Source organism: Anarhichas minor, unplaced genomic scaffold (assembly GCF_050575085.1).
Source record: "Anarhichas minor isolate MPS153535 unplaced genomic scaffold, ASM5057508v1 ptg000002l, whole genome shotgun sequence".
NCBI classification, from domain to species: Eukaryota; Metazoa; Chordata; class Actinopteri; order Perciformes; family Anarhichadidae; genus Anarhichas; species Anarhichas minor.
The window spans coordinates 2,835,542-2,863,434 of NW_027466448.1; the positions used below are offsets into that span (position 1 = coordinate 2,835,542).

The 27,893-nt window shown below is 42.1% G+C and overlaps 4 protein-coding genes across 8 annotated transcripts; 1 reads left to right on the plus strand and 3 right to left on the minus strand.

Annotated features, from left to right (window-relative positions):
* Positions 1 to 351: 351 nt before the first annotated feature.
* Positions 352 to 9,178, minus strand: dab2 (DAB adaptor protein 2). 5 transcript variants are annotated; one of them, XM_076082475.1, is made up of 15 exons: positions 8,917 to 9,165; positions 7,108 to 7,159; positions 6,024 to 6,335; positions 5,779 to 5,918; positions 5,186 to 5,284; positions 4,952 to 5,083; positions 4,766 to 4,849; positions 4,456 to 4,482; positions 4,327 to 4,377; positions 4,176 to 4,238; positions 2,024 to 2,153; positions 1,258 to 1,914; positions 980 to 1,167; positions 776 to 869; positions 352 to 674 (listed from the first exon to the last, which is right to left on the minus strand). In XM_076082475.1, the coding sequence occupies exons 3-14, from the start codon at positions 6,163 to 6,165 to the stop codon at positions 795 to 797; spliced, it is 1,788 nt and encodes a 595-aa protein (XP_075938590.1). In that variant the 5' UTR covers positions 6,166 to 6,335; positions 7,108 to 7,159; positions 8,917 to 9,165; the 3' UTR covers positions 352 to 674; positions 776 to 794. The 5 variants fall into 5 exon arrangements, with proteins under 5 accessions (XP_075938590.1, XP_075938732.1, XP_075938514.1 ...); XM_076082617.1 differs by lacking the exon at positions 7,108 to 7,159 and having other exon boundaries at positions 776 to 866; positions 8,917 to 9,178; XM_076082399.1 differs by lacking the exon at positions 7,108 to 7,159.
* Positions 2,160 to 3,317, minus strand: LOC142939518 (disabled homolog 2-like; the record flags this gene model as incomplete). The annotated part of the gene is made up of 1 exon (XM_076082719.1): positions 2,160 to 3,317. A coding segment is annotated over one exon (666 nt), but the record flags the coding sequence as incomplete, so codon positions are not given.
* A 5,169-nt stretch (positions 9,179 to 14,347) lies between the features above and the next one.
* On the plus strand, positions 14,348 to 19,283 carry c9 (complement component 9). The gene is made up of 12 exons (XM_076097489.1): positions 14,348 to 14,421; positions 14,532 to 14,622; positions 15,198 to 15,348; positions 16,343 to 16,484; positions 16,866 to 17,004; positions 17,152 to 17,382; positions 17,467 to 17,707; positions 17,787 to 17,906; positions 18,545 to 18,720; positions 18,837 to 19,071; positions 19,167 to 19,196; positions 19,234 to 19,283. Exons 1-12 carry the CDS (start codon positions 14,348 to 14,350, stop codon positions 19,281 to 19,283), a joined length of 1,680 nt encoding a protein of 559 aa, XP_075953604.1.
* A 6,657-nt stretch (positions 19,284 to 25,940) lies between these two features.
* On the minus strand, positions 25,941 to 27,153 carry gas1b (growth arrest-specific 1b). Its single transcript, XM_076097612.1, has one exon. The coding sequence runs from the start codon at positions 26,715 to 26,717 to the stop codon at positions 25,941 to 25,943; it is 777 nt and encodes a 258-aa protein (XP_075953727.1). The 5' UTR covers positions 26,718 to 27,153.
* Between the last annotated feature and the right edge of the window lie 740 nt (positions 27,154 to 27,893).

Genomic DNA, 27,893 nt, shown 5'->3' on the forward strand with positions numbered 1-27,893 from the left:
GATGAGAATGTTGCACATTCATTAATCATATTTCATAGTCATATTTAATGCAATACAATAATTACAACAGCGATAAGAACACACTGAAGGGGCCATTCTCTTGTTTAGTTATTACTTTTGATACTAGAAGTAAATTTAGCTGATGGTACTTTTACTTGTAATATAGCATATTTTTCACTGTTGTATTGGATCTTTTTTAGGTTTCTACACTCCATTAGGTGGCTATTAAACATTTTTAACAATTTGGAGCTTTAGTAATCATAGACATAGCTTATAAAAACATCTATATCTGTTTGACTGTCGAACCTCCAGTGTCTGAAGAAGTAAAATGGACTTGACAAAACCTCGCAGTTTATGATTGAATTATTTTATTTATTAAACACAGACAGCATCAGCAGTGAACGTCTTTGGACGCACCTTCTCTCACACACACCACATTTCTTTCTTCAGCAGATCAGGACATAACATTTACTTCTTAGATCAGCGGTCTTTAGAAATAAGGAAACTACTGATTGGATAGAAAAAACAAACATCAGAGGTGGAAGTGTAAACAAAAGGGTGGGTCAGGGACAAGAGTTAGAAAAGTTCATTTTTTTGGATTGTCTCGCGCACGTCGTAGCAGCTTGTCCCAAAGATGTTATTCCATGTGAAGATCTCCATTTGCTCCATCTTAACTGCGAGGGCAGAGAGAAGAGGAAAAAAAATGATGAAAATGGTGTTCATTCTGTATTGATGACGCAAGTTAAGCAATAATCAAATATGAACATATACTTACTTATGCACAAAGTTAACGATCAAGCAAAGGGATTTCCGAAAGGATCCCCAAAAGCCGCTGTTGAACCAGAAGACTGACCAACTGCAGCAGTCTGCTGTAAGGTTAAGGAAAAAGAAGAAAAATAAATAGGCCACACATTACAAATGATTTCTGACTTCTGATGCTGGATAAGGTTTAATTATGCATCTGTATAAATCTCTTTACCATGGCTGCAGGCGGTGCTCCAAACAGACTGGAATCTGGGGCCCCAAATGCTTGATCAAACATGTCATGATTGAGTCTCTGGGCTGGTGCAGAGTTGTTTGCGATGGGAGCGGAAGAGAAGGCGGCATTGAGGAGGCCGGGGTTAAAGCCCGGAGCTGCAGCGAGAGCAGGCGCTGGTTTAGGAACATCTAAATCGGGCACATTAAGACGGAGGACACAATCAGTGACAAGTCTCACAGTCAAGTACATGTCAAGTTGCAAAATGTTGGTTGGTTTACCGTTAACAGTTTGTGACATTTGATTGATGTCAAAGTCGTCATAATCTGCATTATCCTGAGCCAGGCCCACTTTGCTGTTAAAGTACTGATCGAACGCCCCGGCTTCGCTGCTTCCGGGGGCAGAGTTGGACACTAGCTCCCCTTTCCTCGCTGGGATGGCAGGGGGTTTGGCAATCTGGAAGTCCTTGAACATGTCCTTTCCAGCCTTCTTCTCTCTATCTCCAAGGGGGTCCAAAGCTGTGAAGGCGCTGTTCTCTACCTTCGGAGGTGCCTCCTTAACAGGCGGCCGAGGAGGGGGGCGTGACGGACCATGCTGGTCACCCATTGCAGGGAACAGGCCAGGCTGGAAAGGATTGCTCGTGATGGGCTGACCCCAACCGGGAGCAGCTGGTGGAGGCTGGGCCCAGTTGAGGTGGGGCGGAGACAAAGGCGCGGCACTAAACTGAGGTGGCACCTGCGCACCCCAGGCTGTGGGTGGTATGGGTAGGCCACCAAAGGCAGATGGATGTGGGTAGGCAGATGGATGTGGGTAGGCGGGCATTGGCCCTGGAGCGGTCACTCCTGGCATAGTGAACATTGAAGGCGGAGCCATGGAGGCTCCCCACATGCCTGCAGCGGGGATACCTGTGGTAGCTGGAGGACCCAACTGAAGATTCCCTGAATATAAAGAATAAAGGAATGGGAAAGTTTAAAGGGAATGGAACATAAAGACAAAACGACATTGTAACATACGGATAAGACACAAAGTTCCCCTCCCGTGTATTACCCAGAGCAGCTATGGAGGAGGGAGTGGAGTTCGCAGGTGTACTGTTGAAAAAGTCCCCCGAGGAAGACGACCCTTCAGAGTGAGCCGGAGTAGAAAATAGCTCTGCTCCAAACAGGTCACTTGCTGTGGACTATTCACAGAGAATAGAACATAAATATCATATACACAATATATATACATAAGTATTGTTGCAACTCATCCAGTTTTATAGACGACTCATAAATATTACAGTATGACATTAACATTGACTGATATGCATGCTTTGCCACTTACCAGTGCTTTTATCACTGAAGCGTGAACGTTAGAAAATAGATTTAGAGCAGAGGAGATAAACAGGTACAGTCCATTGTTCAGCAGCACAGTCAAAAGTGTAATTTATTCAAGCCAGTTAGAGAAGCAAGTGACCACCAGTACATGCATGAAGACAGAATGGATCAAACCCTTAAATGCAACTCTAAATTACAGGCCTTGCATCTCATCTTAACCGTCTTGTGGCACATCCCGTCAGACACCAATGCATAACACCCAAACGCTGAGAAAGGGAGATGTTAGCAACCCAAGTATGCTCTGGGAAATGTGCATTAAACCCATGTTCAGGCATCACACATGCAACTCTACAATGCTTCATCTAGCTATGGAATTTCACCTTTGCGCTCCTTCGACCTCGTCCAGCCTTAGAGCTCTGCGGAGGCGGGCTTATGACAACTGAATCCTTGCTATGAGTCACTGGGGGTTGCGGGTGGTGCGTTATGCCATTAGAGAAAGGGGACGTTGTCAAAGGCGAGTCAAAAAACGGGTTTTTGGCTGTCCCAGATTCATTCCCGTCCATCATGGTAATTGTGTTGCCCTGAGTTATTGTGCCCCCTAGTGGCCACTGTCCGTTACTGAGAGCGAGGATCATGGTCTTACTGGATAAGCCATTTATCTGGTCACTGAGGTGTTCGTGGTCTCCATTCGAACCACCGTTAATAATTGTCTTATAAGCGTTGTCAGCAGTGCTGTTTAGGTGATTAGTGGCGGCGATTGAGATCAGTGAATTATCGGGTTCCGACCAAGCGGGCGAGTTAGAAAGGGGGTCATCTCTGAAAGGGTCACTGTCTGGGGTTGGAAAGTAGCCAAATGTCGAGGAAAAAGGATTCTCTGTCTGGGGAGATGCCCTACGGTCAGGGCCACAGGAAGTTACAAAGGAGTTTCCCTTTATGTAATTCTGATTGCTGTCAACTTCAGCGGAAAAGTCCAGCAAGAGAATATCATTAGAGTCCTGGTTAACATGAGAGGGACAGTGGGAGAGAAAAAAAAAAAAAATAAATAGATTTATGAGTCAGTTCTGCAGAAGGAGAAAAACACGCGTTAACAAAATGAATCACATGGTGTGAAAAGACGTTTCAAAGCTGCTACCTGTAGAATATTTAACTCAAAATATCACTGGCATATTAAATTCCATGGTAAAGCAAAGTCTAGAGTCCATATTCCAACTTGACAAATGAAGTTGGTGCTAAATTCTTACTTGCCTTGGACAACAGCAAGTATTTTAACATGCTGAAGTCAGCAATAGCTCGTTGACTTAAGACCCAGCTAGTGAACTGGCCGAGCAACTGATGGTATAACTACCGGTATAAGACTGCAGATGTCAGCAAAGCCAATGAAAATGTCTCTTTCATAGATTCTACTTGTGGCAGCTTTAAAAGGGTTTGACAAACAACAATGAGATTGGTACACAAGAGGCATGAACTCAATTCTTAAAAGATCATTTTTAAGTCTAAAACGTATATTTATAAAAAGCTTATACACTCCCTACAAATAGAATTGTGACCTTTTAAAAATTGAGTTCATACACATGGAATGATCTGGGAGGTGCTGATGTTATTCAGTGAAGCCATTGTTTTATAAATCAGATCTTAGAAACATTACAAGAAGCAGTATGCAGCAAACTATTATTATTTTAGATTTTTCATTAAATTACTATTAAAAAAAAGAAAAAATGGATAAAAGTCTTCTACAGCTTACTACGATTAGCAAGAAGCCTAAAAAGTATACACTCGTAAGTATAATGCTGTAAATACCCAGCTACACATCATTGACTAAACATACTTTTTAGTATATACCACTATGTTTCCCAGATAAAGGGAACATTTTATGGCAGCACACTTACATTTGGAGACTGGATGTCTGGAGGGGTCGACATGTCTCCAAAAAGGTCAAGCTGCTCCACTGGCTGGATGTCAAAAAGAAACAGAAACATACTGTATTTACCCAGCGACTATAAATCAGAGGTGCGTCATTGAATGTAGAGAAAGACTTACTTGAGCAGCTTTTACTTCACCACCCATACCTGGCAGGGCATCGCTCCCATTCTGAAAACAAGCACAAGGTTTAGGGACGAGAGTCAGAGAAACAGTTTGAAGAAAACACAAGCACTTCCAAGTGCTTACCTCAACTACAGTGCTGCCATTTTCCCCCTGGAAACAGAGGCAGACTGTTAATGACTATACTTATTTTCTTAATTCACTGAGGCACGTGTTCATTTCAATGGAATGTCTCAGGATGTGATTCATAAACAGAACACAGAGAGGCAGTGTTGAAATTCAGGAGGCGCACAACAGTGTACACCTCACGTCCCAGATGACCACACCAAAATGCTTTTCTTTCAGGAAAATAAATGTTCTCACTGTCTAACTTCTGAACCACCCACACACACACACACACACACACACTAAAGTCAACTGCTGCTGAACCAGTTACCTTCTGTGAGGCCTCTGCCTCTTTCTTCCTCTGGTTGAAGATGACCTGGAAGAGATCTTTCAGATCAATGACCAGGGGCTCTGCCTGTAAGGGGACAGAGAGACATTGACATAGTTGCCCATTTGTCTCCGCTGTTTAATGCGGTATTTGTGTGAGCTTGTGTGCCCGTTTATTTGCGAGTGTTACCTGTTGTGCCGTCTTGATGGCGAAGAACTGATGCTGCCCTTCTGCTCCGCACACGTATCCAAACGCCCTGTTATCAGTTACATCTCTAGCGATGAAGGAGATCTTACTCACCATATGTTCCTGTTCAATCACCTGAGTTATAAAAGGACAAAAGGCTCTGTTAGCAGGCCAAACACAATCAAATAAACTCCTCAGTGTGATGTGACAGCAATGGAAAGAAATTGCAGAACTCACTCCTGATTTCTCATCAACGATCTTGATGCCCGACATGGAAATGTTGACCCAGATCCTCTGTTTGTGTTTGCCTTGGGACCGAGCAGCTACTGCCATGCCCTGGTGTCAAATGAATAATACATACGGTTCAGTTTTTCTGTCTTTTGTAAGTAAACAAAACATGACCTGTGATTCACAACTAATAGAGTGCTTCAGGAATGAGCACTCTATTGAGCACTCCTGGTTCCCTCGCCTTAAAGTAAATGTTTTTTTTTGTTTAGGTTTGAATGTGGTGTAGTTCTTTTATAGCCTAACGTTTGCTACAGAGCTTCATTTCTGCAATAATCCAAAGGAAAAACTTCATTAGCTTTTTGTCAAGGGAACCAGCGCGATGCTAACTTTCGGGTTGGCCTACAAAAACAAGTCATCCCCGTAACACTCTATATCCGCAAAGGTTTGCGCACAGTGGCGCCCTCTGCAGTGACATGCAGATGATGTAAATGTGTAACCACATAGATGACTTAGTAATTGAAAAACATCAGAGCTACCATCCCCTTAATATTTTCAATGATCTATAAATATAGCAGGGCACAGTCCAACATCCTATGTTGCACCTTAAGTTTCATCATAGAGTCCTGGGACATCTTGTCTCCTCTGGGCTCTTGGACATCATCGATGCCAATCAGCTTGGCCTTGTACCTCACGCCATCCCCTTGAAACCTGCCCAGCAGGTACTCATCAGTCTTCTCCGAGACTGTAAAAAAAAAAAAAAAGAAAAAAAAAAAAGAATCAAGTAAACTATGATTTCTACAAGATGAGACCACAAAAATGTCTGTCTTGATCATAGCATGATCGTCACCTTTCTTCTTCTCTTTCTTGAATGGGACCTTGGATGTGGCTGTCGCAGGGGAGGTGGGAGGGGTGCTGGTCGAGGCTGTAGCTGGGGATGCGACGCTAGGATCGGCAGGGACGGCAGCGCTGTTCTCCACCTCTGCAGACATGGTGTGGAGCGAGCCTCACTGGACAAGTGGACAGTTCGGGGAGTAACGCAGGCAGCAGCACCGTGTTCAGGGGCAGCGAGGTCAACCGAACAGATGACTCAACACACACACATGCTTTTCTTCTTATTTGTCTGGAGCAGAAAAAGTGAAGTGCGTGTGGCAAGAGAGACCTAAAAAAAAAAAAAAAAAAAAAAAGGAGAAGGTGATAAGTTAAAACGCACTCTTTGTGAAACTGCAAACTAAATATTGGACTGTAAAGGGATACAATTAAAATACTTTGTCACCGCTAAAGAGGTTTTGCACGTAGCGGCTGAAAATGAGTTATGCAGACCATAAACAATCAAATATGTTAACAATACACAGTAAACATTTACAACCGCAGGAACACCCTCGAGATGGAGAGGCATAGGAAGACATATGACCCGTAAAACATTAAGAACGAGAATCCAGAAAACACACTTCAAACCTGCTTTACACATGCTGTGTCAGTTGTTCACTCCTGTTAGAGTGAATTATCCAAAAGATAAAGACGGTTCTCCTCACAGTCACCTCTTAACAAAGAAATTGTTCCCCTGGCTTCAAATTTGATATTTATCTCAGGAGGGATTTATCAGATGGACAGACCCTTATAAATGCCATCAAAAACCAGCGTGCTGAGCTAACTACGGCTAGTCCTATTTGCATGTGGTAAATAACATCATCATCGTTTTGTCACGAACACCTCTGCACTTATTGTGCAGGAAACCCAAGGCAATGTCACATGAGGCAGAAACAACGACTCAGCAGCTACCTGCATCTCCTCAACTATGTTAAGTGGAACACACACTCTTGCGTCACCGTTGATCACTTAATGAATCAAACAAACGCGACAAAGTGGTAACAATCACAGCCAGACATTCTGTACAATCAATGCAAACACGGCTGTGTGTGGGACGTACATACCTTTAGGACCAGCACCAGAGGCTACACTGGCTGCACACCGAGGCTGCGAGTACTGTAGGACAGACCAAAGGTTGGAAGTGGGCAAAGGTTGAGCAATTAGCCGCGGTTAATGTTACGTAGCAGAGCACAAGATCTCGTGATGCCCAGCTCAGCAACTACGAAGGGAAATAGGAGCCTTTGGAGTGATCGTTCACCCACAACGATGTCAGGCCCTCTTAAAATGTGTAATCAGGGTCAAATGAGCCTCAAAAAAGGGAACAATCCAAATCCAGTGTTTTCGTCAAAAGAGTGTAAGGATGCACAAAAACAGTGTCCCATCTAAAAGGTGATGTTTATGATGAAATCAATCAGGCAGGTAATCTGTCTGATTGATTAATCAGTTTGCACTTAATGACCTGAAAGTTCCCATCTCTTATCTCATCCTGTATGGCTCTCATTTCCTTTAGATAGATAAATAAAGTATCTATCTAACCTTCTGGTCTTTGAGTGCCAACTGTTACATCTCTATGAAGCACGTCAGACCAGATCAGAGATTGACACACAAGCTTACAGCACACATTTACAGATTCTGTAAATGAAGACTTATTCGGTATAGTTGGATTTTCAATTGAGCAAGTTTTCCTATTCAAGAATGTATTCAAGTTGCGGTTCGAATGACGGTGTTCTCACACAACAGCTGCTGTACTGTGCAGCTGTAAAGCAATACAACCTTCATTTCATCCACCAATACCAGTTTTGAAGTCAAGGAAACAAGCAGGCCACATGACGCCTCGTGCGTTTGGTTCCTCCAGGTGACATTCAAATTCCTGCTACCGCACAGAGACACACACACACACACACATGCTGTTTTAGTTGCCGTGCGAGGAAGTGTAGAAAAACAAGACACATACGCCTAAAGACTTGTTGATGCCATGGGCTGACGCTCCATTTACAAGAGTGTGACACATGATTGCACATGTCCAGTAAACGTGGTGACAGAGTCCCGCTAGCTGGAGGAAAGGCTAATAAAACATAAAAAAGGTGAAATGTCAGCAGTTCACTGCAGATATGAGTTAAAGGATTACATTTTAACAACTTACTTAAACGCTACCAGATGAACGACGAGGAGAAGAGCTTTGTTTTACAGCGTCCACCAGTGTCACGACACAAATAACACATAAGCCACAGAACACAATGGTCATTTCATATTCGTCAGCAGAATAACTGCAGTGCAAGGGCAGAAATGTCACAATCCTGGGCCGTCAGGAAACGTAAACTACTGCACATCTGGAGGAAATCAGGGAATGACTCAGTCTACAAGTGAATGAGATGGTGAAATACCACAGGCCCACTGTGAACACAAAGGCCATGCAAACATTTTCCTACCAAGTTGTCTTGCACTGAAACTGGGCTGTAGATGTATATACAGGGATGAGAGGAGATGCAACATAAAAACACAAACGAAACACAAATGATATATTGTCTCAAGATTAAGAAGATGTTTAACAGCGGTGCAGCAAGAAGAGCGTGTTCTGGAAAGAAAACGTAAGAAGGAGGACAAAAGTGACTCAAATTGTTTGTTGTAATTGAGACGGGAAAGGAAATGAGTTCTTGAAAACATGGAATGAAGTTTTTACCTCCCGCAGAGAAAACCAATGTAGGTTTGATTTAGTCTGAAGAGCAACTCTCACCAACCCACAGCTAGTTATTATCGCCGCTTTCAACTGCGAACTCAAATGCCGACCTGGCTTTAACACGACCTGTAATCCTTCGGTGGAACCTTAATTAACGCACGGATGGAAAACGTTACCAACGCGTGGACGGACGTACCTGTTTGAAAGCGCGCAGTAAGATGTTGATCTCCTGCTGTCGAAAACCGGGACTTTTGTTTCCCCGGGATGCCTCCGCGGCTCCAGCACAACCAAAAAAAAGAAAAGAAAAAAAAAAAGAAATGAGAAAAAGCCAAACACAGCTCTCGGAAAAACGAGCAGGAGTCAGATGTTTTCCGCTAAATGCCGTGGACAGAAAGGAGAGACTGCTGCAAACTCCCTGTTTAACCCTTCACGCGCTGACTGACAGGCATAACTCGCTGCAGACTTTAACTAGAAAGAGGGGGCGGTCTCTTCACGTGGAGGAGAATATCACCATCGCTCATTGTAAAACATTAGGCTTTCATCATCAAGACAGTGGCTTTTGTCACAAATTTAAAGCAGCAATAATACATATTTTGTAGAATAAAAACAGATCAAATGACTTAATGTGTGATGTGAAAGGGGTTGCTTTTTGAACCCACATAATTATCGACCGAGGTCTCAGCTCTATGGAGCTTTGTAGCGTCTTTCAGCTCATTGTTTTGGTTTTAGGGCCTGCAACTGTAGTGCTCCTGTTTTGGTTCGTTATCAGCGCTCTCATGGCTCAGCCACAGCAATCAGCTGTTTTCAACAAAACAGCCCTAAAACATCAACACAAAACATAGCAACCCTGAGTTGGTGGAGACCAATACAGATATAATAGTTAGAAGTTAAGAGTGAATATTGGTGGCCATGAGTGCTAGTGCTGCTCCATCAAGTGTGCTACATCAGCTTAAAGGCGCAGTGTGGAGGATTTGGCGGCTGAGGCGGTGAGGTTGCAGATTGCAACCAATTTAAAATTGCTCCTGTGTGCAAAGCGTGTAAGAGAACTACTGTGGCCGATGCGAAAACATCTACAGTTTGGTTTGTCCATTCTGGGCTACTGTAGAAACATGGAGGACGGCTCTGTGAAGAGTACTGATCCGTATAGATATAAAAGTCTCATTCGAAGGTGACTAAAATATGACGATCAGGTGATTGTACACCAAAGACAACTTTCTTGTTAGTGTTTTGTTCCATTGTTGCCAATAGATCCCCCTAAATGCACACTGTTCCTTTTAAAGGTGATACGTTAATGTTGTCTTTACAGCTTTTTTTCTGCTTCCCCCAAGTGGTCAAAAAATAAATTATTGGAGCTGTAATGTTCCAATATATTGACCTCCCAAATAAGTCCCTGCTCCCAAGCCTTTAGGTAATGTCTAAAAACAGGCACGGCTACAAGCTTTTATTGTTTTTCAAAACAGTTTTAGATGAAATATGAAAGATATGATTTTCATTTGACAGAAAATGACAAAGGCTGAGATGAAGCAAGGATTCCTTGTTGCTCAACAGTTGTGTCAGAAGTTCTTCCTCTGTCGACAAGGTGGATCCCCAGCATTGGATGACTTTCAAATTAAAAAGCACATTCCTATCATCTCAACAGTTTGCACACTCAGCCTCGTATGGTTAAATGTAGAAGGAGTGAGGGGAAAGAAGAGTCCAAACAAGAGAGCAAAGCTCCACTGTTGCTTACACAGCACATTTTTTGGAAGACCAGCAGGCACTACATTTCCTTTGCCATGCACTAGTGTTATTGCAATTACAGTCAACCGATGGCTGAAAATGGGTCATCAACTTCCTCAGTATAAATGTCTATTTTGCTTTTTCAATACCATACAGTGCTTCAGCCGTGTAATGACAGTTTTTATATTTACTCTTCTAAGCACTAAGAGTGCCAGTTGTGATATTCCCAGAAAGAAAATTCTCAAGTCGCACAGGAAGTGTTTTGTTCCATGTGTGCAGAAGCATTAATAGATGTTTGTTTTGGGATAATTAAGTGAAGCACCAGGTTGTTAGTATAAGCAGGGATAGCCACCATTAAAAAGACAAAGAACTTATTTAACAGATAAACAAAGACAGAGAAACAAATTATTGGGAAAGGAAATCAAACATCACATATATACAACATATACTTTAACACTGAGATGTGCACTAAGATGATGTCAATGCCGATGTTTTCCTGATGTGGACTGGCAGGTTTCACTTCTGTAAAAAAATGTTTTTTTCTAGAGAGCCATCAACTAACATGCATTTAATTTATATCAGACAATTTACTTATACGCTGGTCTTGCTCAAGACTTGGTCTTGGTTTAGGTGGTCTTGACTACAACATGGCAGTATGCTATATAATGTTTATTGATTAAGCATCAATGCTGGTGAATACTAATCCACAGCCCATGTTAGAGACACATGAGAGCTCTCTTGATCATAACTATTGGCATGACCAAAGCTATTAGCATGGTCAACCAACCACCACATGTATACATTCAGATGTAACATCTGCACCTATAACTTCAGACCAGATAGTCAAATGTAGTATTTATACTGTATATTTATGTAGTTCTGACACCTCAAAAACTGCAAACAAAAACACATTATTTCACTTGGTGTTAAAGAGACGAAGAGAGAAATTACAGAGAAAGGGACAGAGGAAGGACTTGCTTCCTGCCTGTGTATCCTGTGTTCTGCTGACAGAGGCTGCTTTTTAGGAGATGAGCTCCTCAGAAGCCAGATAACTGACGAGCTGAGAGTCTGTTTTCCCCTTCAGCCACCAACCACTGGAATGATCTTTTTCATAACCTCTTATTAAACATTTAATACCATCAGACTCTTGTTTTGCAGAACGCATGCATCTGTAGTAATGTCGCTGCATCCCATCTGGCATTTGCAATTTATATTGTGCTGATATGCCTTTTATATATTAATGCAGCAATATGCATACACTGTATATAATAAAATCCAGGATAGCAAACGTAACCTTTTCTCGTCAATGACGTGTCTCTCTGGCCCTGCATCACTGTCCGATGACGTTAGGTTAGAATTACGGTTCCCTTTTCTTCTAAATGTGATTCATTGTTTGGATCGTGGCACACCCAATAACAACCACACACTTGCATACAGGAGGACATGTTGGATGCTACTTGTGCTACTCATGTAAAACACTCTGGTGGGAAAAGGAAAAGTATGGGAGTTCGTTTTTTCCAGAAACAGACTACAGATGGCACAAGTCAGCACATACACATTAGAGGGTTTATTTTTGTGATAGAATGCTGACAGAGACGAACTAATGGGAAGTGTCCTTCCCTCAGTATATTACAGGAAGGCCACTATCCAAACATGCAGCATTTAGGGCGTGAATCCTGGAACCGGCTGCCACCACAACCAGAACCTAAGATAGCCACTTATCTCCAGTCCATAATTGAGGTAGTCTTAGATTTTATCCTCTCTGTCCGACTCTGTTCTTTTAACTCCCGACTGCCTTCACTTCTCTCTTCAGTCTAAAAATATAGCATAAATCAGTGCGGCAAGTGGCAATGTAGGAAGCAACGTCATCATATTCTGCCGTGGGTAAATTACAGTAAAGCCGGGCAATAGGCTGTTCCACAAGTGTTTCCACACAGTTTCAATCCCCCCCCCCTCAAAAAAAACAAAAAACAGGAAGTCTTTCTATTCAGGAGAAATATTGGCCAAGCACCTTACCTACCCTCTGGTTTCCTGAGAAAGCTGGGAGGAAACTGCCGAACGTCGTAAAAGTGGTGACCTCAGCACATATTTGTGCCTCTCCAGCGGGCCGTGACCACATAGCCCCGAGACTACCCCAGCTCTGCTTGCAGATACACGGAAAGACACGGGACTGGGCATCAGGGAATAGTCCGAGTGTGTTTATTTAAGTCAGCAGAAAGTACCTATCAGCATGCTGAATACTACAGAATTTAACATCAGTTTTACTATCTCAGATGGATAAAAGCAGATGATTTGTTGCCAAACCTCTGTGTTCATGAATAATGATTCACCTGATCATGGATCATTAGCTAATTTCATCATAATCCCAATTAGTCCACTTTTAAATTCACTGCTGCTTTCATCCGTCTATTCTGACAATTGTTTTGTCATTTATGCACACTGCCCTCCCTCCTTTTGTAGAACAAAGTACTGCAGACTCAGCAGAAGCCACTCGGATCACATGACAGGTCATTAGGTGCAACATTCTAAAGCTTCCTGTGCATTGTGCAATGCTTGTTTTGATATTATTTATTAAAGGAAACAGTGATTGACTTGTCAGAGGAAGAAGTTAGTTAGGTATTTCGAATAAATCGTTATAGTCCCCATGTTAGTGTGTTCAGTTGGCCTGTACATAATCAGTATGTGAACACACCTTAAGACTAGGACACAACATCTGCTCAATGTAGCCATCTTGTGGGCAAAGAGTTGCACTTCAGAGACAGAATCTAATAGCAGTTTAGCTGTAGCCCGTGTGATAGTTGTGCCATTCAGTTTCCCAATCTCAGATGGTGACCTGCATGTACCATGGACGTCAGCCTCTTTCAATATTTGCTCTGCTTTCTGTGGACCTGCCTGAATGATTGCATCATCCTGGAAACACGGAAATTAACAAATGTTCACCCATTAGTACAAGCATTCTTAAAATACAAAAAACTAAGTATAATAAATTACCTTTGACCTTGTGTATAAACGACAGTGTGTACTGGATGCACTAAAAGAAAGGCCAGACTTGAAACAGCAGTATTACGAGTGTTTCACCCAGTGCATGCTGGGATAGTTTCCAGTTTCCAGGAAATATACAAATGACCAAAAACATGTGAACACATTTACAATATTATGTACTGTATTGCAATGACGATGCTTCAATATTTGTTTTATACTTTCAAGTCTTACATCTTGTGGTTCTAAGAGAATGAATCAATAATTAAAATGATTAATAGTTCAAAATATATCATTAACTGAACGAGATGGAATGCTAAAAATTAAAATAAAGATCCACAGAGTGCTGCCATTTTTATTTATTCGTTCAACGTCAATATGATTCCAAATCGGACACCAATTAACACTTGTTCATTTGTTTTTAAGTAGTTTGATAAATTTGTCTGTCTTTCTTTTTAGCAGTAAATATCAACTAAAAACTTTAATATATTTTGCCAAAACTATCTGTTATAGAGTTGTGCACATCTAGCTGAGTGAGAGTTTATTTGTTTTGTTGGCTTTTAGTCAATCACGGTGTATTTCAACCAATGGATAAACGCATAAAAGAACAGTTAACAGTTAAAGTTTGTTGAGAATAAATTAATAATCGTACTTATTATGTTTGTGGAGAGGCTTCGCTCACACAGTGAAGAACAACATATACTGACTGGATGAGTAAGAAGTTTTAATTCAAACAAACACTTTAAACTTTGGTACATGGAGTTTCCGAGCACTGAATCAATATAGCCTCACCTGAAATCCAAACTATTGACTTTGATGATGACAACAACATGCTCCTTTTGCAGTTGAATAATCATTGACAGAGAGGCAGCTTAAAAGACTTAATCAGGACAGACACACAGCACCATTTGTCTCTTCAAAGGTTCATCATGAGGACCAAAGCTGCTCTCCAGCTGGGCTTCTGTGGCCTGTGTCTCACTATGACGCTTCTTGGAAATGGAATGTATGTATTTTGCGTATTTCATTTACACAACAGCAAGGATCTTGTTTTTGTTCACTTACTAAGGATTTTGTGCGTCAAAGAAGTCGCATCACTTAATATGTGTATTTCAGGGGAGAGGTACTTTCTGATCCACCAGCAGTCAACTGTGCTTGGAGCCGCTGGTCAGAGTGGAGCTCTTGTGATAATTGCACAAATATCAGGGTGAGTCCATTAAAACTGTAGTCAGTGACTACAAAACTCAATATTCAACTTAGTCCATTCACAGTACAGTACTGGCTAGAAAACAGAAACAAACCGACTCCAGCTTCTGGTGACATAGCCTCAGCTAAAGTTTAATAACTTAAGGAGCTTTAGCTAACAGGGGAAACACATATTTACTAACTTTTATCCTATTTCATGAAGATGAAAAATCAAAATGTTGATGCTTCAACAACTTAGTAATTGAGAATGTAAAAAACAATGTAAATAAAGCAGCTAAATCGAATCATATTGGATAAAAAAGTGGGAACTTCCGTTACACTATTTGATGTGGTTGAGCTACCTTTAAACCAGATATTTAATTTAATTAAAGATGAATTTATTAAATTCAATTTTAGATTGTTTTTTGTAAGGTCCGTGACAATCGGCCTAAAAGTAATAACATTTAGGTTTTTACAACTGCTATATCTGTTGCACAGTTTGGCAAGGAGACTTAACCGTATAAACTTATTTTCTCAGCTTCAATGTTTCTCTGCCTTTGATGCTCGACAAAGTGTGATTTCATTTGTGATCCTCAGAGGCGTTCTCGAAGTGTGGTCGTGTTTGGCCAGTTTAGGGGTGCGCCCTGCGAAGGATCACTGGGGGAGAGGGAGTCCTGTCGAACGGATGCTCTATGCGATCGACCGCCTCCCCCTTTATGCTCCGACTCAGAGTTCCTGTGCGAGTCAGGTACTTCGGCTTCTTCTGAGACTGCATCCACACTAATACGTTGAAAGGTGTTTTAGCACCGTTATAGAAATTATTTCCATCCATACTAACATGCCTGAAAAATAAATATCACATGACTACGTCCTTCAATCAGAGGATCGGTGGTTCGATCCCCAGCTCCGACTCCGCTAGTCGCATGTCGATGTGTCCTTGAGCAAGACACTTAACCCCAAAATTGCTCCCGTAGCTGTGCCTACGGTGTATGAATGTGACAGAATCTGAATTGTAAGTCACTTTGGATAAAAGCGTCTGCTAAATGACTGTAATGTAATGTTGTCTGTTCTCACACTCGTAACTCTGCCAGATGGCTGGAAGTCCCCGTCGCACTGGAGAACATTTGTGCTTTTGTTCGTTTACAGTTTCTTTGTGAACTTCACAATAGTTGTGCAAAAACAAAATAAGCATTGAAAAGAACAGGAAAGTCCTCTGTGTTGTGTCCATCGCTTTCCTCAAAGACGCAAACCATGACTTCAAATGTTCGCTCCGTAGGATTGATAACGCCGCTGGACACGGCGCTCGCTAATCGTTCCAATAACCGCTTGCTTCCTCCGCATTTTGGCAGTAGTAGCATTATAAAACGCAGAATTTAACTTCACAATAGCTGCTAGTATTTAGATAACAAGGTCAGCAACGCCTGCAATCCGTTATACATGTTGAATTAACCACTAGTAGTCGATCGGTAATCAAGGCTGTTGTTGCTTGTTTGTTTTCTCCCGGCAGCGTGACGAATCAGGAGAGGATACGTCGTGTCTGCTAAGAACCAAATAATTAGCGAATGCAGATGCCTGCGTCATTGTTTTTTTTAAAGTCCCCGTTTCTGCCCGTCCACACTAAAATGCGAAAGTTTTCAAACTACCGCCTCCGTTTTGGGTTTTTTAAAATGCAAACGTAGTAGTGTGGATGTAGCCTTAGTCACCTACAGTACCTCATCAGCTTCACTGCCGTCTGTATGAAGGTTCTTGCATCACGAAGAGATTACATTGCAACGGGGACTATGACTGTGAGGATGGATCAGATGAGGACTGTGATCCTCTTCGTAGACCATGTGGTTCGGATATCCTGGATAACAATGAACAAGGCAGGACAGCAGGATACGGGTGAGTGTGAGTTATTAAAGAGACAAGTCAGTTGGGATCAAAGAGTCAATATATGAAATGGAGGCTTTGTCACAGTGGAGTGCACTGACATCAGCACTGCACATTAGCCCATTCATTGGGACCATACCTGTGACAAATATTACCAACACAAAATGATCTGTTTTGTACTTGAATAATAGTACAAATAATACTATGACATTTTGGGAATTACGCTTAGTCACTCTGTTGCCGAGTTAGATGAGAACATCAACACCACTCTCATGTCTGAAGCTGAAAAAATGAAGCTAGAGTCAGGGGACAATTAGCAAAGATTAGCTTAGCATAAAGACATCCCCCCCCCATAATACTGTCTTAAAAGTGGTCTCTGTCTCTTTGCACCAGAATCAACATCTTGGGTTCAGATCCTCGAATGAACCCCTTCAACAATGATTTCTTCAATGGGAGGTGCACGCGATTGAGGAATCCATACACTTCGAAGACTGACAGGCTTCCCTGGAATGTTGGTGTGCTCAACTATCAGGTCAGCTGAAGCCACTCATCAATTGTATCCCGAGGATGCGTTCACTATGTGTGTGTGTATTTGTGTGCGTGTAAAATGATGAACATACGGTACGTCGGTGAGGATGCAGAAAATTCCGTCTTCTCTTAATGCTCTCCATCTTTCCAGACTCTAGTGGAAGAAACCGCCTCTAGAGAAATCTATGAAGACACACACACCTTCGTGGCAGAAATGCTGAAAGAGATGAGTGTTAAAGTTGATGCCGGACTTTCCTTCAAATTCGGCAAAAGTGAGCCTTCCTTGTCTAAGTCGTCCGACGATTCTTCAAAGATAAATGCAAACGTTGATTACGAGAAGACAACAATGATTAAGAAGGTCTCAGAGTACTCCACCATTAAGGTAAAAAACAACAACATGGTGTTCTTCTCAAATAAACCCAGACCATCTGAATCTGTACTTACTAATTCTCTCCTGCACACTCAGAACAAGAGCTTCATGCGGGTGAAGGGCACAGTACAGCTGAGCATCTACAGGATGCGCTCTCGCGAACTCAAAACGGCCGATGAATTCCTGGAGCACGTCAACTCTTTGCCTCTGCAGTATGAGAAGGGGATTTATTTTGCCTTCCTGGAGGACTACGGAACTCACTACACCAGAAACGGGAAGACCGGCGGCGAATATGAGTTGGTCTATGTTCTCGACCAGGACACCATCAAGGAGAAAAGTATGCGTATGCCCCGGTCTCTTTTCACACTACTTGCTCTGAAGTTGCTCTCATCCTCTGTACCGAATGATTCTTGCAGATCTGACGGACAGAACGGTTCAAGAATGCATCAAAATCGGAATCACAGCAGACTTTGCAGGCACGGCTGAGGCCAACGCGAAGCGTGACGAATGTGATAAAGTGACAAACAAAGTTGAAGGTTTGCTTTCCCTGTTATCATACGATAAGTTTCTAATTTTTCATGCATATTCCTACGAAAGCCAGCAACACATGTCAATTTCCGCTTGTTGCATGCCTTCCGTCTTTTCAAAGTGGACTTCCGTTTTCACAGGAAACAACAGTTAGGTTTAGGCAACACAACTACATCGTCGTTTGGGTTCAAATAACCTCGGAAGTGCCGTTACTGAAGTATGCAAATAAAATAACGTTGACTTCTCGTTTCACATGGGGAACGAACAAAGATCCATCTTTGTTTGTTGTATTTGTTTGTTGTATTTGTTGTAGCTATCCAGCTCCCCTCCCGCCGGCTCTACGGTGCTTTAGCGGCCTTACTACTTCCTCGTTCATGATTACCTGCATAACATACAAAGTTATTTCGTGGGATATCTATGATTTACGGCACATTCTTTTCCGTGGGTTCAGCTACGAATGCTGGATGAGACCAGCCTGAAATATGGAAGATTACATTGAGATAGACTTGCAAAAATCCAATCCAAACCTCTTACACCAAACCTTATCAGTACATTGTGCACAGACCCTGAGATAAGTAGGAATAAGGTTTACAGTAATGTATCAAGTGCGTAAAGTCACTAAACGTTTTTTTCCGTTGCTGCACAGATAGTATTCACGGGAAAGCAGCGGTGGACGAGGTGATGACATCAGTCAAAGGAGGTACGCTGGCAAGTGCTGTTGCTATGCGGGCTAAATTGAATAAGGACGGAGTGATGGACATCGCCACGTATCAGAACTGGGCCCGGACCATTGCGGACAACCCTGCGCTGCTCCACAGTGAGGTAGCTATGACAGATGGATGAAGGCTACATCTTTATCGGTGTCACGCTATGATGACAATGTTTGTAGAGATTGCAAGTGAAATGGTGCATTGTTTGTTTTGGGTTTGTTTTGACAGCCAGAGCCCATCTATATGTTAGTTCCATTGGAAATGCCAGACGCTAACTCCAGGATATCCAACCTGAAGCAGGCCACTGCAGACTACGTGGCAGAGTATAACGTGTGCAAGTGTAAGCCTTGTCAAAACGGAGCCACTCTTGCTCTGCTGGATGGCAATTGTATGTGCCTGTGCCCTCACCTCTATGAAGGCTTGGCCTGCCAGAATAACAAGGCCGAAAAAGCTAACAACCCAGGTAAGAGTAAACAGATACATCAAAACCTGGAGTATCCAAACATACCAACAAGGCCATTCTTATCACTTTAGCTCATTTTTGACAATGTTTTGCAGCCGGTACAATACCTACTGTTAATCAGGAAGGTAACTGGTCCTGCTGGTCTAGCTGGTCCAGCTGTAGCGGAGCGAAACGCACCAGGAGACGCAGCTGTAACACAGATGGGCTCGTGAGAGCTGCGTGCAGAGGAGACCCCAACAGTGAAGAACACTGCTAAGAGGATGCAATACATCTCTGACACACACACACACACACACACACACACACACACACACACACACACACACACACACACCCTTTGTCTGAAAGATATAAATAAAGGATTTAAAGTCATCAATATTTTTGTTTTCACATGTTTGTTAGGAGAACAGAGCCATCTTGAGGTCAGTAATAGATAATGCAGTTTTTTTCATGTGTAGATAGTATTTTTTTTGTTCATTTTTTGTGATTTAAATGGATGAAGTTTGAGTTTACAATATCAATTGTAAATATGTACACATATGGATTTAGCATGAATAAGATCTGTTAAACTTTTAAAAAGTGCACTGCTACAAAACAAGTATCAGACATAAGTTGTATAATTTGAATAAAGATGTGCACCACAGTTCCCTACCTAACCTCACACTAAAACAATTGACATTACCAACATTCATTTTTTTATGTTTTATTCTGCCAAGATCTTACACATTGTATCCTTAGTCAATAGATCAGTCTTACTTCTAGATCGAGAAGAACTTTGACTGCCAACAACACATTCGTTGAGTTAAAATAGTGTTGGCCAAAGTATGTATTAATGGGCTAATAACTCATCTTTAAAGACATGAGCACATTCCAGCTGGCTGTGCTGTGCAAATGAGAACCAGATGAGTAGAAGCAGGGTGGAGAGAGAACTGACAGAACAAGTAGACTTTAAGGTGTTTGACATAAACATGGCATAAAGAGAAACATTATATGTGCGTTGTATTTCTATTTACAGTCCCTGAAACCGTGTTCACACATGAACTCATACATGTTATGATAATCTTCCAACAGGTGTTATTTGGGAGCAGATGGAGTCCATGCTTTTTCATAAAGTGAAACTCTTCAAGTGGAAACAAAAGCAGCACCATAATACATAAAGAAACATCTAATACAACCTGCTTTAAATTAACTGAATCTCTGTGATGGTGACATATGAGGGGGGAAATCATTCAAGTTATTAAAAACAAGTCAAATGACAGCAAGAAATTGAAATGAAGATTAAAATACAGTCTATATTTTACATGTATATGTTGGATTTACATGGAGAGACAAATACCAAATGATAGGCCCTTTGAGATGTCACAGTAGTAAAAGCACAGGTATAAAGGATCAAATGTCTGCTGAGAAAAGAGTCTTTAAAAATCATTACCACTAGTGGATTTTCTTTTACAACGGCCAGAAGGGATAACTGTCATGTTTGCTTAGCTTAGCAGCCTTTGATTACCATGTTTGCTCATGGATTTAGTCATTTAGCGGCAACACTCTGCAGGCATGACTGGAGATCCTCGTGCCAGAGGAGGCCTTGTTAAACAAACAGCAGCACCAGCGTACTGTTACAGCCTTGCACAATATTTAGGAATGTGCACAGACCTGTAAAAAGAGACATTTGCTCATAAATTTATTTTCATTTCTGCTTATTTTAGAGGAAACTGAAGTAAAATTGTTGGCCACTTGTTCTCAATCCTACAGATCTTTATTTAAGCTGTCAAACACTGGACTGATGTTGAGCCCTATATGTTATTAAAACCCTTTACAGTTTTGAATAAAGGAAACAGAGCACATAAGTCCTGGATATAGTTTAGGACTTTGTGAATTTGTTTTTAAAATTACCTGAGCAGCTTTGGATCTCACATTTTTGTTAATTCTCTCAGTACGCTTTCTGTGAATATTGCCTCCTGTCATCACTTAAATAGAGAGGAGTTTAAGTCCAAAAGAGAGTGCGTGTGTGTGTGTGTGTGTGTGTGTGTGTAGTGGGGGGTGATGAATGCATACTTGAGAGGTAACCACTGGGGGTGGTACCCCCTGGCCCTTAGGATGTCAGCATAATGGAGTAAAACTTTGGGACCTTATTGAGCTCCAGGGAGACCCCATTCACTCCGGACAGCAACCCGGCCTCAAGCCATTATCTTAGTCTAAAATGTTTTGTTCTTTCTTCAGCCTTCAACAGAACAGTTAGCACAAAATAATGAACCCCTCTTGGTCGATAGACTGCCCGATCCTCTTTTTACTAATATTTATTCATACTAAAAACTGAGAAGCAATCGTAAATGAAGAAACCCTCCAAAACAGAAACATATGACATTTGCGTGTAATAGGTTATTTGTAAAATATACTTCATTATGTGAAAGATACACATTTGCCATCTCGGAAAATGTGCCGTCTCAAAATCATTGCTTTTTTTTTTTGCAATTAAACATCTGGGGGAAAAACATCTTCATGGCCGACTGCAAAACTTACAGCTCGAAGACATTAAAAACATGATACTTTTCAAAGCTTAAACAGCTCCAGAGAAAAGAAATACCTTGGCAAACAGAGTAGTTCATATTACTTCATAACAACTTAAATCTACAGTTATTCACTCTGCAACGTGGTTCCCAGCTAGAAAATGAATTTGAGGTTGCTTTCAAAACAACCATTGTTGTATCGCCTCATAAACACATAGTCCTCGCTTTCAATGGAGGAGAGGTAAGGGATATTTTTTTTTTTTTTTAACAAAAGCCCTTAGAAGGGTGTGAAAGGAGCCCCCTCGCACTCCTAAACGCCTGGACACAGTTGGAGGTGCCCCCTCCCCACTTCCCTGGGTCACTAAAGGCATTGAAGTTTTAGAGGGCTGCTACGGCAGATTACTCCACACAGCTGTCCCAGCACCGTGGAAATGAAGTTATGCCCCTTGTCAGCTATGTTTTGTCCAGTTTCTCCCTGACCCCCCTCCCCTCCCCTCCCCTCCCCTCCTGTTCTTCTCTCTCACTCCTTTGCACCACTGGTGCTCTTTGGCTGCAGGAGGGAATCAGGGGAGGCAACTAAAGGACAATCCCTCCAGCCACGGCAGATAGAGAGAACCTATCCGATTGGTTGATTAAATATTCCCTCTGTGCATCATTATACGGAGAGGATTGAAATCCCTGACATTCAACCCAGTGCAGCCCCTCTCCCATACCACTCCCTTCCCCCATGAACCCTCAATCATAAATCAACCCCTCCTCCCCCTTTCCCACCTCTCTAAAAGCTCAGGGTGCTGCCTTCCTCAAGTCCACCCCCCCCCCCCCCCCCAAAACCTCCAATTATTGTGGGTCACTGGGGGTTTCTCACTTTGCTTTTTTCGCAAAGTTTGTGTATTTTTAGTTAAAACTGAACTGTAACCCAAGTAAGATGCTTCAACTCTGCGAAAAAGAGAGTTGCAGTTTGAACTTAAGTCGAGAAAACAATCGTACAAGATTGATTCACTTTCTCCAAAGTAAAGAATGAACTGTGGACCTCAGCAGATAAGGTTTCTAAATCACAATTACTTGTTAGATTTGCAGAAACACGACTATGATTTTCAATTCTTTAAGGGACAGTGTGTGGGATTTAGTGCCATCTAGCGGTGAGGTTGCAGATTGCAACCGGCTGAATACCCATCCGCTCACCCCTCCCTCTCCGAGGCTAAGGTAACATGAGCTGTCGAGTGCTAAACCGTGGTGACGACGTGGTACCACGGTTTTACACTCGGTGGATCAAGTTTAAGCAGTTTCACAACTGGCCTACAGTGGCCAGGTAACGTGAAAGGCCCTCTCCAGAGCCATAGTTTTGTTTGTCTGTTCTGGGCTACTGTAGAAACATGGCAGATTGAAGCGATACTACACTATGAAAACAGTTAACAGAATATGATATTCCTTTCGTTCTAATAGATCCCCCTCAATCCTACACAGTATTCCTTTAAGTATCACCGTCTCACCGACTCCATCTCACTTTGGGATCTCATGAATCGGACCTGAGTGCAACTGAATTAGAGGCATGTCTCTTTATTCCATGACTGGCAGTTTGAAAATAGGCTCAACAGGAAAAAGTCAGTTTGGTAGCTGAGCAGTTTTTAAAATATTTTGCAAAGTTCCCCTGGGACTTTAAGAGTAAGGGCGTTGTTGTATTACTACTGCACTAACCAAACTTAAGAACAGTGGAGAATAGGCCCAAGTAAATTCTCCTTCCAAAAACGTTTTAATTAGATGGCCATTCAGTGTTATAGTATACTGATGTATTGGGGAAATTATGATTCACATTACGCCAGTGGCTAATAAAGAGAATACATAAAATCCAGCTAAAGTAAGTATGTTTGCTTTTCCTTAGTGTATCCGAGAGGAGGAGGGGTTCAGGGCGGGACAGAGTGGAGGTCGGCCAAGCAGCAGTTTGAGTTATGATGAGGCAATTTTAATGATGTTCTGGTCCCTGCACCAAAAGCTCTTCTGTTTCGGCATGGGAAAAAACACACAACATTCCTATTTTTCTCTGGTGCCAAAAGTTAATTGAAAACATTTCAGGGCAAAGTATGGTCTGGGGCCCCATATGAAACGCAGCCCTTCACTACAATGATAAAGAAGGCATTACAATTATTAATGGTTGGAGCAGAGGCCTTCCCTCTTAAAGTGACAGTGCCAGGCTTTTGCTTCTCATAACAAAGGCCCTGAAATGCCTTCACCACATCACTTTGTTGGTATTTTTTTAACAATCGCTATCTATTGAAGACTGTTTAAAGCCCAATGATAGCTTGTCTTTCTTCTTTTTTTTTGGATTTAAGTCATTGTATAATCAAGAGTTTCAAACTATATTAATGTTATCCTCATAGCTTCAGAGAGAAGTTATCAAAAGCCACATCTAACTGTCAGAGAACTCTTTTGCATTAATGAATGTATATCAGCTGGAGTTTGACCGAGTAATAAAGCTGAACTTTCTCACATAACTCCTCCGTCTTCCTCTGGGATAGCTGTCTCCTCGTGCTCCTCGTGCTCCCCCACTCCCCGCTCTCCCTGAAAGAGGTGACAGAGTGAATGAAGTGCCCCCACATTGTGCCGCCGCACCATTGTGTATTTTGCATCTCCATAATAGAGGTGCCACTCGACTTCGCTTCCAATCAATGGCCTGGAGGGCCCATCTCTTTTCCTTTAAAAGCAACATGGCTGCCATCAATAGTTTCAAGAGCCATTATCACAAGTGAAGGAGGAGGACACTGGCTTTTTTGTAAGTATAGAGAGCTGACTGTCTCATAACATGAGTCACAGGCATGTAAACAGACGCATGAACCCATCCTATAGTTAGATTACGACATGCTGTCTTCTAAAAAACTGTAAGCACATTTGTGTCGTATAAAAGTACATCTTTCTCAGCAACCACTGTCAAGTAATGTTCTGCATGTTGGAACAACTGTACAGATTAAACATAATTATGGTGAGCCTACTGAGCTTTCCAACTGCTGATTTAGAAAACAAAAAGTCACTTGAAGGTGATTTACAAATAGTTAAAGCAGGTAAACTATTTTTTTATTGTTTTAAGGCCCATAAGTCTACTGAGTAGTACTCGTTCTTAATACTTACATAATGCATCTCATAGTCGATAAAGTAAATACAAAGAATACCCAAAAGAGCTGTGTCTGGAAAGGAATCATTTTGGCAAAGGCATCTAAGTGCAACGTGTTAAAACCAGTGAAACGTTTCTGAAATTGACACACGGCGAATAATTGTGTTAAATGCCTTCTGACCAAAGTAGTAGTAGTAGTAATAATCAGGAAAAACAAGTTTTGGACTTTCTTCAAATTATTTATGTAATCTGAGGTACTTACATTTGACAAAAACAGAACAGAGATTACTGCAGAATCACCAACATTTCTTTGCACTCCTTTAATCGATGTGTAAAGCCTACTATCAAAAAAAAAAGGGATTGAAATTTAAAGACAGAGCCACAAATGAATCATTTTAAAACTGGTCTTTATTTAATGTGCCTGTACATTCAGAGGAGTGTGTTGGGCACTTGATATCTCCACCCACCCGCACGCAGACAGCTTTTATTTTCTCAGAGGGTCTTTTGTGAAGACTTCTAACAAACACACGGGGTGAGGATAAACAAACTGACCGAGCAGATCCTTGGCTCCATTTGTGCTGCAAATCCCCGAGAGGAGGAGGAGTTCACCTTCCTCTCGTCTGTTTGAACAGTTTTACTTTAAACCTTTATGCAAACATCCACGTTTACAAGGTCAAGTGTGTCACTCTGGTATCTGCCCTGGGATTTAGACACATGGCAGTGGCTTACATCAACTTTGGCTTTTAATGAAGGGGTTGTGGGGAAAGTCTCTGTCCAGCTGGTAAAAGAAAACTGCTCAGCTTTCACAGCACGCCTCTGATATGGTCACATCATGGTGAATTGGGCCAGTTTTAAGACTTTTAGGCACTTTCAAACAGTTTCCCTTCCTGTGTGGCCTTAATGCAGTGAAAGAGTGGGACTCATCTATTCATACAGTGCAAATCTTTTATCACTCATAAAGATATATTCTGACAAAAAATAAAATTTTATACAATATACTGTACAATTTATCTTTACATAGCTGTCATACACAAAAAAAATAGGCTCCTTCGGCATTATCAGATGAAATATAACATTTGAGTGATTTACAAACGTGTCCTGAATCATATGAACTTGTGCAGATCAGAAAGTTAAGTGTTGAATTTAAAAGCCCCACATGGTAGTTTAAGGACAAAAAAATGGGTGATTACAACAAAGCAGACAGATTCTAGTGAGTTGATTTTTAATTCCAACAATGAGTCTCTGGCTTTCCAGCAGCCTTTTCAGATAAATTTGGTTAAAACCAAAATGGTGGTCAGGACATTTAGGACAGTCTGACAAGGTGGGGAGTCACTCGAGTTTTCCACATATTGATAATCCTCCTGGTCGAAGTAATCGTCTTCGGAATCGTCCTCGGTGTCCGAGAAGCCGCTTCCCGTGAACCTATCGCTCGAATCCGAGCAGAAAGTTTTCATGCTGACTTTGATGTACTCGCATATGTTCCTCTCCGTGCCGTCGCACTCACAAGTGTCGAGCTGCTGCGCTTTCGGTATGGAGCGCATGTCGGCGATCACTCTGCGGCAGCCGTCCGAGCACCTCTCCCCTCCGAACAGCTTTCGGCAGTGGAATAAGTAATCCCTCATGGCAGAGCTGCACGACTGGTCCATCTCGCACTGCCGCCGGGCCTCGGTGCAGCCCACGGTGCTGGTCCGCGGCAGACACGGCTCGATGGCCTGCTTGGTGGCCCTGCAGACCGGGTCCACGGCGCAGTCGCAGTCCTCCAGACCCGGCCCGCTTTGGGTCATATTGAGCTGAATGAGAGAGGATATGCAGTGGCTGGGACACTCCTTGCGGTTCCCGTTGAGGACAGACGCGCAGGCATAAAGGTACTGGTCGTACGCGTAATGGCACTCCGGCTCTCCGTGGCACTTCAGGATGGCTTTCCAGCAGACCAGCCGACGGCTGTGGTTAGGAGACGCGACACATAGACCGAAGATTAGGATCAACACACCGCTTATCAAAACCGCCGTCCGACCCATCAATATGGCACGACTTGCCATTTCCAGGAAGAATGAATCTTAAAAAAGTTCGACTTCATGTGGGCTTCTGTAGTTCCATCGCGCGGCGTCAAAACAACGTTCCTCCTAGATGGTTTCATATCCTGTCACAGCTGGAGACGCGAAGTCAACGAGGAGCAGCAAAGCGAGCTGGTGAAGGGTGACCATAACAAGACAATCGTGTTAAGGTCAAAAAACAAAAAGTCAGAGTTGCGAGAAAAGTTTTCCAGTTCTGGCCAGTCCCCGTCCGGTTTAGCAGACTTCACGTGCGGTGTGTATCAGACTGTTCAGCACCCGCAAAGACGAGCTAAGGTTTTTCTAAACTTAATCCCAAAACTTCTCCAAAAAAAAAAGTACCGAGATAAATCCTTGTGCTTAAAGTCACTCATCCGCTTCCACCTCCAGCCCGCATCCACTCGAGCTGCAGCAGCTTTGTGATGAAGGCGGTGTGGTGATGGGCTCATTAGCTTTCTGCGACGAGCCGCTCCGATTGGTCCGATAAACTCTTGAGATTCTGTCGTCACACGCGGGCTGTGACGCAAGCAGCTGTTTTTAAATACAAGTTAGAAAAAATAAACTTTCTGCAGTATTACCTTATAAAGAATAAACTAAAACGTAAATGTATTCACCCATTTGTGTTTTATGAGAAAACACAATACAGTTGGTGCTATTATTTGGAGTCCATCTGGAGTTTATAACTGTTGATATGGTGGAAGAAGTACCTAGATCTTTTAGGCTAAAAGTAGAAACACCACAGTGTAAAATTTGACTTAAGTAAAAATACAGAATTATAAGTATCCAAATATACTTAAAGCACCAAAAGTAAAATTAGCCATTATGGCTGTATATAATATTAATGGACTATGTTAGGCTATTGATTCTTTAATGTGTAGACCTACATCATTTTAATTTTGCATCTGGTAAACAAGTCTTATCTTATCTTATATATTTTGTATTGATAATGTGATTATGTTCAATAATGTACAATATAATGTAGTGGGGTGGAAGTATAATGCAGCTGTATTTAAGTATCTTACTTTGTTACTTTCCACCACAGTTTTTCTCGCAGTGATAAAAGGTAGATCAGTTTCTCACACCTGCTTTGAGCGCCGTCGTATCTAATGAGGCACAGCTCCTTTAGAAAACACTGGGATTGTGTTGCCTCCCCGCAGGAGGAGA

Bases quoted from the DNA above. Each gene is read 5' to 3' on its own strand.
- dab2 (XM_076082399.1), bottom strand. From the start codon at position 6,165: ATGTCTGCAGAGGTGGAGAACAGCGCTGCCGTCCCTGCCGATCCTAGC. The intron at 4,239-4,326 runs GTAAGTCTTTCT...TTTGACATCCAG, and splicing joins GTGAAGTAAAAGCTGCTCAA to CCAGTGGAGCAGCTTGACCT. The intron at 870-979 runs GTAAAGAGATTT...TTAACCTTACAG, and splicing joins GAGCACCGCCTGCAGCCATG to CAGACTGCTGCAGTTGGTCA.
- c9 (XM_076097489.1), top strand. From the start codon at position 14,348: ATGAGGACCAAAGCTGCTCTCCAGCTGGGCTTCTGTGGCCTGTGTCTC. The intron at 14,623-15,197 runs GTGAGTCCATTA...TGTGATCCTCAG, and splicing joins ATAATTGCACAAATATCAGG to AGGCGTTCTCGAAGTGTGGT. The intron at 16,485-16,865 runs GTGAGTGTGAGT...TCTTTGCACCAG, and splicing joins GGCAGGACAGCAGGATACGG to AATCAACATCTTGGGTTCAG.
- gas1b (XM_076097612.1), bottom strand. From the start codon at position 26,717: ATGGCAAGTCGTGCCATATTGATGGGTCGGACGGCGGTTTTGATAAGC.